General features: G+C 30.4%; 2 protein-coding genes across 5 annotated transcripts in view; both read left to right on the top strand.

Annotated features, from left to right (window-relative positions):
* LOC139426007 (uncharacterized) overlaps positions 1–13,020 on the top strand; it is a 491,229-nt gene that overhangs the window by 390,436 nt on the left and 87,773 nt on the right. The gene's annotated exons all lie outside the window — the stretch shown is intronic.
* The window catches only part of LOC107445832 (transmembrane and coiled-coil domains protein 2), a 24,702-nt gene continuing 13,455 nt past the window's right edge, over positions 1,774–13,020 (top strand). Inside the window, exons 1-6 of one of the 4 annotated variants that reach the window (XM_071183257.1) lie at positions 1,774–2,030; positions 6,801–7,041; positions 8,158–8,347; positions 9,004–9,214; positions 11,842–11,886; positions 12,652–12,717. In XM_071183257.1, the coding sequence (XP_071039358.1) occupies positions 6,808–7,041; positions 8,158–8,347; positions 9,004–9,214; positions 11,842–11,886; positions 12,652–12,717 (746 nt within the window). In that variant the 5' untranslated portion in view covers positions 1,774–2,030; positions 6,801–6,807. Of the gene's footprint in view, positions 2,031–6,200; positions 6,339–6,800; positions 7,042–8,157; positions 8,348–9,003; positions 9,215–11,841; positions 11,887–12,651; positions 12,718–13,020 lie in introns of those variants that run through there. The other 3 variants (XM_043048005.2, XM_071183258.1, XM_043048007.2) reach the window with 3 other exon arrangements.

Below are 13,020 nucleotides of genomic sequence, written 5' to 3'. Positions count from 1 at the left end.
GACAGCAAAGGGATTCTAACCCATGATCTGAGAATTTTTATTTTTATGCCGGCCAGGTGGCTGTCCCGTAGTGGATTGATCGTTAAGACACGGTTCCCAGCAGATTACCGAAGTCAAGCATCACTGGCTGCGGTCAGTGTGCGGGTGAGGGACCACTTGGATCAGTCTGCGTAGGGACCGAGGGTGGGCGGTATTGGTCCTCGTTAAACTGTTCTACCGTAAAGTGCTCGACTTCGCGTGCAGGTCGTCGGGCTACCGAAGCGGGGGTGCCATCCCCTCTGCAAAGGATCAAAATTGTAATGGCATGTCTTCGGTTCATCCTCAGGGATGGTTCCCAGACCGTCGCCAATAGCCCATTGTGCAGCTCTAGTGCGACGTAAATGAAGAACAACAACAACATAAAGAGGAATATAAATATGGAATTAGTTCTTTATAAATATGCAGGGTGTACCTTCAAGACTCTGCTTAAAATATATTTATATTTAGATTCATTGTCAAAAATTAAGTCAAAAATATACACATTAATGGTTACTATTTAATATTTAAGAAAGGAAGAAACATAAGCTGTATCGAAAGCTAACAAAACACCACTGAGTAAATTAGGCCAAAAATATCAAAGATTGTATGATTCCCGAAGGAAACAGACAGAAGTTAAAAGGCGGTTATTAGAAACGTCTCCTAAGCAATCAAGTCAGTTTTTACGTTTTTGATCCCGACTTCCTAGCTAGTAATACGTCAGATTTGGATGATGTTTTTGTCTCTTTTTCCCTAAAATATTTATTTTCAACCTCTATGAGTAGGGATGCTTATACCTTTTTTGTTGTTGTTTCTAATGTCACTTACCACGTGGACAAGCCTGCATGGTGAAACCGAGCAAATTTAAGACAGAGTGTGCGTTTCTTGTTTTTCGGTGGCGCCATCTATGGCCAAGAATTCGACTTCATACCATACGTTGAACCCGTTTATGGGGCGAACCCATTCGTACATCCATTCATTCATCCACAGTTCGTAATTTTGACCTGAATCAGAGAACGATCGATCTCCAATCCAGTACCCCCAGAGGTTTTGATTTGTTATGGGAACATGGAGGACTTTTGCGATTCAACAGATTTAACTTGCATCAGTCACTTTACTACACGGGGAGTCTTCGGCCGGCGAGGTTCGACCTCGCGAACTCTCGGACCTGGGCTCAGCACTCTACCGATCAGACTATCCCGGCCAACTTTTTTGATTGCATTTTTGATACGTATAGAGAATTTTTGTTCTTATTTACGTCACAGGCTTTGCCTTGAACTTCTGTACGCCACTGTACAGAGCGCAATAATTCCGTATGATAAATATGCATACATGATAAGTCCCGCAGTGGACTTATCGTCAAGACACGGTTCCCAGCAGATCACCGAAGTCAAACATCACTGGCTGTGGTCAGTGTGCGGGTGGGTGACCACTTGGATCAGTCTGCGTAGGGACCGAGGGTGTGCGGTATTGGTCCTCGTTAAACTGTTCTATTGTAAAGTGCTCGACTTCGCGTGCAGGTCGTTAGGATACCGAAGCAGGGATGCCATCCCCTCTGCAGATGATCAAAATTGTGATGGCTTGTCTTCGGATCATCCTCAGGGATGTTTCCCAGACCGTCACCAATAGCCCATTGTGCAGCTCTAGTGCAACGTAAATTAACAACAACTACAACTGCATGTATGATAAATGTGCCGTATGATAAATGAGCAGGGATTTGGTTCTTCAGTAAAAACAAAGCTTTTAAAATAGCAAGTAAGAATGCAGCTTGTAAAATATAGAAAGATTTGATGAGACATTAATCTCTCGGCTGCTACAGTCAATTAAACTGAAGATTTATCATTCTCATTCCTTCACTGTATCTGTAGTTTTCTTTTTGTTTATTATTCTGAATTTAATAAACAAAAAAATAATTTTATTGTTACCAAAAATAATTTTTGCTTTATTGGTTTGGAATTCCCATTAAATTAATAATGCTGATTGCTTTCCATGACTTCATAGTTTGAAAAAAAAAGGTTTTAATGTTAATTTTTGACACTAAATTCTTTCAATTTATACTTCCTGTATTTATATCGGAACTGTGAATTTCATATATCTTTTTCTCTGAGATACTTTTTGTAAACACTACTTTTTGTATTGGCTCTGTAATTAATGATTAATGTTTTTACCCAATACTTACTACTTTTTTGTGCTAAAAATGAATACGTTTTAAATTGATCTGTATTTTAAGGCCCTATAACTTCATCTGTTATGTACTCAGTGGCGTACCTAGAACTTTTGCCGCCCGGAGCGATCTCCAGTTTGCCGCCCTTTCTATTATAAGTCAATCAAATAGTGGTTTTTATAAATTAATACACATAAATAAATTATTAAGTTATTTAATCAATATTAATTAATACACAGAGTAAATTTTTTAGACATATTTGTATGCACTCGTAAACATATTTATATAATATCTACTCTTCTAGCTTTCATACTAGAAAAATCGTGTATAATGCTCTCAAAATTTATATTATTTGTAATTTCTTGTTCTATTGACAATATTGCAAGATTTTGTAGTCTTAATTGACTCATTGTAGAACGAAGATAATTTTTTTATCAACTTCAGTTTTGAGAAGCTACTTTCGCAACTAGCGACACTGATTGAAATTGTTAAAAAAATTCTTAACAAAATTACAATGTTGGGAACAGAATTTTCCAACCTATACTGCTGAATAAATTTTAGCAGATCAAGAGGGCCCTTCTCCCCGTTTTTCTAATGTTTTGCTTCTTCTTTTACGCCCGTATTCACCATTGACCCTAACCCTCAGTCAGAGTTCAAAACAGGTTTTATGAGAGCAACTCTAGGTTAGAGTCCAAAATTTCATTTCACCGTGTACGTAACTGCGAGTTACTCTAACCCAGAGTTAAGTAACTTTAACCTGAAGGTATTCCCGGTTAGAGTAACCGGGCATGCGCAGTAAACGAGTGTTTGCTCATTTACTTCGTTTTNGCTTTGATTGTATTATTAGGACGTTTTACTCCTTCGCTGAAGTCGGCGTCCAAATTTTGAATTGCAAAGGGACCTTGACGTACCAGAAATACTCTTGTATTGTCGTCAATTTTGTTAGGCCATAATCCAATATCTTTCATAGAAATAGACGGAATAATTTGTGCAGCAGATTCTTCATCAGAACTTGATGAACTTTCTACTTCTTCGCCAGTGTGTGAAGCAGGTCTTTCCTCTTGAACAACATTGGAAAATGTTTTTTCGCCTTCGAGGGCTGCTTCTTCGCCCGTATTTGAGGCAACAATACTAAAAGAACTAGAAGTTGACTTATGGGAGATATATTTGAGTAGTGCTCCAGTATTTTTAGTCTGTATTTCCTCCCTTCTCTTCCTTTTCTTTCTAAATGACGCACCACTTTCTTTTACTCGTTTCATCCTAGGGATATATAATAAAAATATAACTTGTCGAAATAAATAGTATATTATGTATAGAAAACGGCAAAGTCATTTTACTACTCTGAATAGCATTTAGAATAACATCTATATCTATAATACGTAATATAATATACTTACCTATAATAAACTCTCCAAATGCACTGGCACCCTAATAATTTGCTTCACTCTTCACTGTTAAAAGATTGAATCGCGAATGAACAAAATCGTTTATAAGCAATTTATTATTCCAAATACAATTCTTCAAAACGGACTGAGTATATTTATCTATTTGCGATTCCTGAAATTTTATTTTATTTTATAACCGTCGTTGAACAGCCGACCCAAGTTCATGGGTTTACGACTACTAACGTTCAACTCCGTAGCCTTGTAATTTTGAACCAATCCAGAAGCCAAGGAAACTCCTGGATCAGTACCCCCAGAGGTATTGATTTGTTGTGGGATTATGGAGGACTTTGAGACTCGACAGATTTAACGTGCATCAGTCACCATTTACTACACGGGGAGTCTTCGGCCGGCGAGGATCGAACCCACGACCTCTTGGATATGGGCCCAGCGCCCTACCGACCAGACTATCCCGGCCCCCGATTCCTGAAATTTTGACTTCGTCAGTATTTTTGTTTTGTCTCGTTTAGATTTTGTTGTTTGAAAAAGATAGTTCTTATGCCGGCGCCCTAATGCTTTGCAGACCTAGCAGACCGGTGGTCTGCTAGGTCATCCGCTTTCCCGCCTAAACCGCCTTCCGCCGGCCCTGCTTTTCAAAAGAAAAATCGGTGATTTAAAAAAATATTAATATATCACTTCAAAGTAATCATATAAACTTTTCAAAAGAAATGACATTTATAAACTGATATCAAAAAATTTTAGTTAGGAAAAATTGCCGAGCAAAATCGTAAAGATCCTTTTACGAATTCATTGAATTTTAATGAATACAATAAAATAAAATTATTATCTTGTTCTTGAATTAGAATTCAGAATTTACACTAAAATGCATTTATATACACCGAGGAATAATATTCGAAATCATATAGTTAATCATAATTTATATAAACCAAATATTAAACTTATAATAAACATAATAATCATTTATTATTCAAGAAAGAAAATAAATATGAAATGAATAAGTTGCTTTTTACAACTATAAGTAAATATAAAAAATGCCGCCCCAAGGTAAGTGCCGCCCGGAGCGGACCGCCCCCACCGCCCCCCCCTAGGTACGCCACTGTATGTACTTGTTAAATTAAATTTTCCTCAGGTTTTATTATTATTTTCATTATTTGAGCAAGGTTATGTTTGTATTATCTATTTGGCTTAGTGAAGTACGTAATATTTGAAACTTTAAATTGTAAAATAAAGTACAAGTATTCTATCTTTTGAAGTATGTAAGTTCAAAAAGTGTGAATTACTAAAGCATATAATAAGGATTCATCTTTCATATTATCTGATTTTTTATTAGTAAATAATAATTATTATTTTAGATTTTTATCATGGAAATTTTAAATATATTGTTTCTGATATCACTCGTTTGAGTTGCATTCTATATGGTAAAATAATAATAATTCAGAGGTGTTTTGTATAAAATTAGACAAATAGTATGCATACAATGATACACTCAAAGAGTATTCAGTGCGAAGTTCATGAATATTTCTCTATCTGTGTGTGTTTGCGCCAACTACAAGTGCAAATGTGCTAAAGGGTTTTTAAACTTGCAAAAAAAAAAAAAAAAAGAAGTTGATACCGATCTGGGAAATATTTCAAAATTTCTCGAGGGCCACTGCTTGGCAATAGTCAAAACTTGACCTATACCTTTTTCTAAGTCATTAAGAATAATCTTAACATTTACACTGCCAATAAATGCTGTGTGAATTAAAACATTTTCATAGGCATGTCAGGACAATCTTTAAAATAATCAAAAAAGTCATCTGAAATTTATAAATGCTGTTATGTCCACAATCTATTATCATTTCTTTGGGTACATGACAAGGGTGAAAAGCAGCTAAACTCTGTTAATTATTTAATTAATTAATCAAATAGTCTACAGCGATGTTGAGTGTCACCAGATAAAGCTTCCAGTTATTTATATAGTAATTATTATGTTATATTTTAGTTCTTGCTGAGCAGGGTAAAATATCACAAGATTTTTAAACAAAATAACTTTATTTTTAATCTTTTTTAAGGCTGTGCCTAGTATTAACATTTATTTTTAAATCTTCAAGGTAAATTGTTATAAAACTTTATTTGAGCTGCTCCTACGCGCATATTTTGCAATGTCTTGTTAAATGTGTATCCATGTTTTCTGAAATGTCATGAATAATAATTTAATAATTTCAGCTATATTAATAAAAAGTTACATGTACAATTAATTTTGTAATGTTTACAGAATTTATTTTATAAATAAAAAAAAAATTACTTCTTTTAATTGCTGAAACTTCATTCTCTTTCTAGCTTCTAATGGATAATGGTAAATAAACTTAACCTCAGAAAAAAAATGGTGTTAAAATTTTAATATTATCTGTAAAGCTAAATAAATATATTTTCTTCAGACTATTATTACTAACAGACTATTCAGTCTTTTCACTACAGCGCGAGAATCTCTCCTATTTTTTTCTTTTCTCGCAATAAAAAACGATTAACGCTAGAAGTTCACGCACTCTATTAATCAATTTCAAAAAGCACGAATTTTGGAAAAAATTTTGTCTTTTGCCATTTTGAATAAAATCCGTTTCACTTTTCTTCCTTAATCTTTCATTATTTTGAACATCGGTCCTTGTTATCTAGTTTCCCTATTTATCAGTATTGTTCAGAACCGGTGCGAACAGCAGAGCACCCCCCATGGAACCCCTTTCAGAACACATTTCTCTGCAACCACGTATTCACCATAGGTAAGGTTTCTTCATGTAAGATATTTACATTTTTTGTGCATGAATGTAAGATGGACAAATACCTTGTTAAAGCGACATCTTCTACTCCGTAACGGACAAATGAAAGTGAAACAAATGTCGGTCAAAAAGGAAACAGATACGGATATTTTTCAGCCAAATAAATATAATAGCCGATGAAAAAGTAGATATAGAACATTTTCCATGTAATGATGCAGCAAAAATATTCAATTAGAAGATGTGAAAAATGTATTATAATTAAAGAAATATTTTTTTTCCAAGTCTATTCGTGTTTTTTTAATTTTTAGAAATCTCACTTAACTTTTTGAAATCTCACCCTGTTTTTGAGAAAGGGTGAGAAATTTTCTCCCATTTGTTTTCTGTAATGAATACATCGCTATTATTAAAAATAAATGGCCTGTTAAAGAGATAATTATTCTTTTTATTTCGTTTATTTATATTTAGATTAACCATGAAGAGGAAAAAAAGTCCTTTGCAGAACCGTAGAGGGGGTACCTCTTCAGACAGTAATGATTCTGCAAAGCTGAGTGCTCCTCATCACGGATATGTTACCACATCCAGTCCTTCTGTTCTTCATCCTCCATCATTTCATATTAATGTTTCTCCTGCATCTTTGTCTGGATCTTCACAAGCTGTGAATACAACTACTGATGATTGGGGCACCACTGATGAGACAGGTGAACCTGTAAGTCTGTAATAGATATTACAGTTTTTAAATCTAGAAATTTTGAATACAGAATTTTGACTCTCAACAATAAAAAAACTGTTTGTTTAAAAAAAAACATGAAATCTAACATGTTTATACATTTTTTTAAAATTATTTTTTAGAGACATTAAAAAAAGCTTTTTATAAAATTTGATCCTACAAAGCAGACTTTTGTACAAACTTCAGTTCCCTAAATGGGTTTATTCTTGGTTGTTAAAAATCTTTCACAAATTTTTATTTGTGTAAAATTTTTGTAATTCTTCTATTATAAGCATTTTTTATTGTGTTTAATTCTATAAAACAAAATGAATTTACAATTATTTGATCTGTTTAAGGTTCTTTGCAAAGCAATTGTTTATTAATTTGCTTTATTGTATTCCTAAAGCAAATATTGCTTAATGCATATTTCCAGTTGATCCATTCTTAGCCAAGATATAAAATTTATTTTTCTGTATTCTTGTTTTCATTGTATTTTTGTTAGATATACAACCTAACTTTAACTGTCATTTCTAGTTTTTTTCTCTTTTTTTTATTGCTTTTTAAAATGTTTAAAAAACTGGCACATTTGTTTCATTCTAGACATGTTGCTTTAATGTCTATTTGAATATTTTCTGATATATGAAATGGTTTGCCTAACATCATTTTTTGTTAGTCTTTGTATAACTACCAGCCCTCAATTTCCTTTTTAACAACCACCATTATTTTTTGTTTTACTTTTAACTGGTTATGGGAAGCATGTAAAAAGGTATTTTAAAATTGTCTTAAAAGGAAGGAAATTTTCACAAATAGTCAGATACTTTTACTGAAATTTTCAATGAAGTGGTCTTCAAGAAATTTATGAATTTCTTCTTTAAATCCAAATTCGGTTTCCAGAAGCAAAGTTTTATATTAAAGTAATTATAATTTATTGAAAATTTTCGTGCCAAACCCAGATTTCCTTAATATTAATGCTCCCAATATATGAATTTTACTTACACCTATTTTTTTTTATGTACAAGTCTTCATTATGATTATTTTTTTATTATTACTTTTAATTTGTACTTAATTACTTGTTGGCATTCATTATAAATAAATTTTTTTTGTATTTTATTCTAGGAAGCTGCTGGATTGAGTGGTAGTTTACCATCTTTAGGCAGTAATGAAGGTCTGCACTTTTCTGATGAGTGTGATTTCAATTCATCCCACCCTCCTGACCTATCGAAAACTAAGGCAGCAATCGAGCACATTCAGCAGAAAATATATCGAACAAAGGAACTCATAAAAGCAGAGCAAACTGCCAGAGATGGTTTGTTTATTTTTGTTTGCCACTAACACTTAATATTTCCATCATTATTTGCAAATAGTTTAATTATTTTAGTATAATGTATTCTCAAGTTTTGTTAAAACATATTTTTTATGCAAGAAATTTTCATATGATGTGAAACAGGAAGTGTTACTCTAGTTTTAATATCAGAAATATTACTAAAATTAGGCTTAGCAAGTGAATTATACATTTCCTGTATAAAAATGTTTGTTATAGCATTTTTAAAGCTTTATTAAACTATGTCTTTTAATAAAATTTACTTAATCTAGAGGAGCAGGGAACAGGAAATTTGGTTAAAATACTGTAATAGTTAGGGGAAATGAAGGAATTGAGTCAGTTTTCTGTGCCTATATGTCCAATATTTTTTCCAATAAAAAATTAATCCTTGATATTATTATTATTATATATATATATATATATTTTTGATCTCTTAATATTTTAATTTGAAAATTAAATAATGAAATTTATGTCACCAGTTACACAAATCAGGGAATACAATAAAATTAATTTAGCCTCGGAATTTCTTTTTCCTCTTAGTGTTGATAGCCCCCCTTTTAAATTAAAATATGTATTTCTCTTTCTTTTCTATTACGTACAATTAAACTCAATTTTAATTTTATAAATTTTTTACCTTTTAGAAAATGTGAATGAATATTTAAAACTTGCAACTAATGCAGACAAACAACAACTTCAGAGAATCAAAAATGTGTTTGAAAAGAAAAACCAAAAATCAGCTCAGCTTATAACACAGTTGCAAAAGAAACTGGAAAACTATAACAAGAGAATACGAGATTTGGAAACTCATGGTTTACCTCGAGGTGTTCTAAGAGATATGGGACAAGGATTAAAGTAATTAGTTTGCCTTATTTTCATTCTGTCCTGCAAGTTGTGTGCCAAATAAATGAATTCAGCTATTTAATTCTATTAATTATTTGGGGCAAAGGTTTCTCTGTTTAGAATTATAATTGATTTTTTCACGTGTATTAATTTAAAAAAAATTGCATTTTGTTTTATTCCATTTACAAAAATAAGCAAATAATGTATTCATTCTTATTCATTATTATTCATCTTCATTAAGTTTCCGATTGAATATCCATTAAAAGTCCCTCCATATAATTTATTTTATCACATGTTGTCAGGGTTTGTAGTTGTCCTGATATTTTTGACTTTCCTGATAAAAAATATTTTGTCCTTGTTTTTACTAATTGTTGCTTTTTGCCCTGATATTCCTAATTTGTGTGTGTGTTAAGAATTTTTGTGTGTTTTATACTGTTTCCTAAGTATTAAAAAGGGGATTTTAAAAAATCGATTTAAAAAAAATCAGGCTATTTGGATTTTTCATTTAATTAACTTTTTATTTTAATTCATGATGCAAGTAAAAACTGCAGAATCCGATAGTTCGAACTTGGGAAGCGTCTACTTATTTATTATATGCATTATATAGACATACATCAATACCTGCAGGATTCATGTTTTAATTTTGTTTTTGGAAATAGTTTTTTGTATAGAAGGAAAGTTGTCAAACAATTTAAATTGTCAAATTATCATAGTAAGAAATTAAAGGGTCGTATGCTTACTTATTATTTTTAGCAAATACTGTTACAAATTTTGCAGGTTTCAACTTTGTAAATTCTCATTAATTCGTCTCTTTCATCTGATTTTTGAAATGATTAATTCCTATCAGCAATGCCGTAATCATATCATAGAATTTTTAATAATCCATTAAATTACTTTTGTCCAAAAATATTTAGCAGCATATTCACTTTGTTTACATGTCAATATTTTTAAAACTTTGAAATTATTTGATGAAGGAATGCTTGAACTTGATTTTAAAGTTTAATTAAATATTGGCATGAGGGAATATTATCTAATTGATAGTGGCTATTCTTTTTTCCTTAATACAGCAGTACTATAAAAGTTTAATTCATATTGATCTCAAACTATTATGAGTTGTTCAGAATTCTGTGTTAAACTTTCTGTCCTAGACAAAGCAAGTTTGGAATTTAAAAAAAAACTATACTTTTATTACTTTTGTGATAAACTTGTCCTTATTATACTTAAGTAAAGCAGATTTTTATTATTTTTTTTTTTCGTTCTTAGTTTGCCTTTCTTAAAAGTAGCCTTCTATACTCATCAAAAAAATTTTGTATTTTTTTAAATTTTTTTTAGCACATAACAAAGCCTTATGTGTGCAAAAAGTACACTATTAAAATTTTATATATTTTATAGTAAATATTTCTTACAAATATTTATCACGAAGTAAAAGTTACTGCTGTTTCAAAAAAAGTTTCTTAATGAAGTTAAATGATAAAAAACTAAATTTATATCTGAAAAAAATTAAATGAACAAATATGCTCAGTATATTACAAAATCTGAAATATATTTTCTAACTATTTAAGAAATTATAAAATTTTTGATTAGCAATATATTAAAGTGGTAATTTTATTTCTTAAAGTGGTTTGATAATTTTTATATGAATGATAAATGTTTGTTAAAATTAGATATTATTTTTCTTCTTATTTAATCATTCATCAACAATATCTAATTTTAGATATATATCTCGAAACAAAATGGACCAACATTAGTTAGAATTTTTGTTAACTATTCCTACATTGTATGCTCTTTTTACTAAACTAAACTCATTGGCACAACAGCCCAAGGATGGCCAGGCCTACTCTGCCCATTCTAATTTTCTTGACCTTGGGCTTTGGGGTGCAGAAGCAGATGTTGCAGTTGGGTTACGAATACAAAACACCCAGTGTTTAGTCCCCAAACATGCTTGGTACTCATTTTATCAGCCCACTGAAAGCATGAAAGGTTGGTAAGGGTGCTAAATAAGCCTTTAATAAGCCTTTGCTAAATAAGCTCTCATTTTTTTTCTTTTTTTTTTGCAATGAAAAACTAAAGGAATTTTATTTTCAGTGTGGCAACTTATTTGGCAGTGTGGTTCTTATTTTGTGATCTGTGGAAGCAACTGAATTGGTTAAACATAAAAAAATTGCTGAAATTTTTTAAGAAAATTAAATTTTGTTTTATTTATCTATTTTATTTTTTAAATTTATCAGAACATATTTGTGTTAATATTAAAAATTTTTTAAAATGTTTGCTAAAATTTTAAGAAATTTTCTCATTAACTACATTTTTTTTTACAAAAATTTTCTGTTTGTCACAATAAAATTTATGACCTTATTAAACTTGATTTTTCAAATTTTTTTTCAATTTTGTTTTAATTCTATCTTTTTTTTTTAATTACTTACCCTAAGTATATTGAGCAATTATAGAACAGTAGCTGTTGTCGTGAAGTGTGTTGGTTATATCGCGAGGTGGCACCATGGGCTCCTTTTTCCTATTTCTGCAACTAGCTATTACAGAAATGCTTTACTTTCAAATAAAATATTAGTAGTGACACTTCAATTGTTGTCAAATAATTTAGCTGCATTTTATGGCTTTGAAATTTGATGCAATGTCACTTTCAGGGATGTTGGAGCCAATATCAAAGGTGGCATTTCTGGATTATCTGGGTAATTATATTTTATATCATTCATTTCTTAATGTAAATAACTTTTTTTGTGTAAAAACTTAAATCTGAATATTATAGGCTAATCTTTAAAATTATCTATGTACTTATAAATATTTGAATTTATAAATGTTTTTTTTTTAAAAAAAAAATTACCAGCCTCTTTCTTTTTGTTTTCATCCATTATTTGAGATACATCCCAAGTGTCTAGAGATATCAATTTAGCTGACCGTAAAGTGCCTAAAATATTTAGGCAAAATTTTTTTTATTTAGATTTTTATGTGTAAATAATGTTTAACACATTTTAATAAAAATTAATTTATTTAAATTTTTTTTTATTTTAAAAATTAGAATCACAGTTATAAAAAGAAGCTTTAATAACCCTTAGTATTTTATAATAGCATACAGTTTTTTATTATTTTTATATGTAAAAAAATAAATAGGAATAAGCTAAAATGTGTATCCTAAGTTAGTCTGTGTTAAATTTTTTTTTCCATGTGTAATTTACGTAGTGTTTTGAAGCACTGAAGTTCTGCATGTGAGTTTGCTTTTCTTACCATTTCTTGCATGTATTATACCTGATAATTGTGATAAATTAACTTTTTATTCTTCTTTTGATAAATCTTTATGTTTGCTTTCCTCTTCTTTACTTGATATTTCTTTATTGTAAAGAAAAGTATTTTTCATGTGAAATTCAGTATTTTTATTTAAATGTATGCAGCGTTAATTAATTATATTCATTGATGTGTTAATTATTATGCTGCATCAGAGGAGTTGTTGGCAGCTTGAAAGGAGGGCGTTTAGGTCGTGCCTCAATCGCCCATACAGCTGCAGAGTAAGTCATTTCTGTATTCTATTTTACTTTAAATTATGATTAGAAATATATTTTCAAGAATTTGAAGTTAACTAATTTTTAGAATTATTTTAAAATATTTTTTATTGTAATTTGTTGTTAGTTGAAACATTGTATGAATCAATCAAAATTAAACATGTTTTTTTTGTTTAAATATATAATGTTTTCAATATTATCTATGTCATTAATTTGTTAGTATAATTTTTTTTTAAGAAAATGAAGAGGCATGTTTGTATTTCTTTCCACTCTTAGTTTATAAATTTAAAGTCCCTCCATATAATTTAT

This window comes from Parasteatoda tepidariorum, chromosome 7, assembly GCF_043381705.1.
Source record: "Parasteatoda tepidariorum isolate YZ-2023 chromosome 7, CAS_Ptep_4.0, whole genome shotgun sequence".
Classification (NCBI taxonomy): domain Eukaryota; kingdom Metazoa; phylum Arthropoda; class Arachnida; order Araneae; family Theridiidae; genus Parasteatoda; species Parasteatoda tepidariorum.
This window is presented reverse-complemented; position numbering and strand designations above follow the sequence as displayed.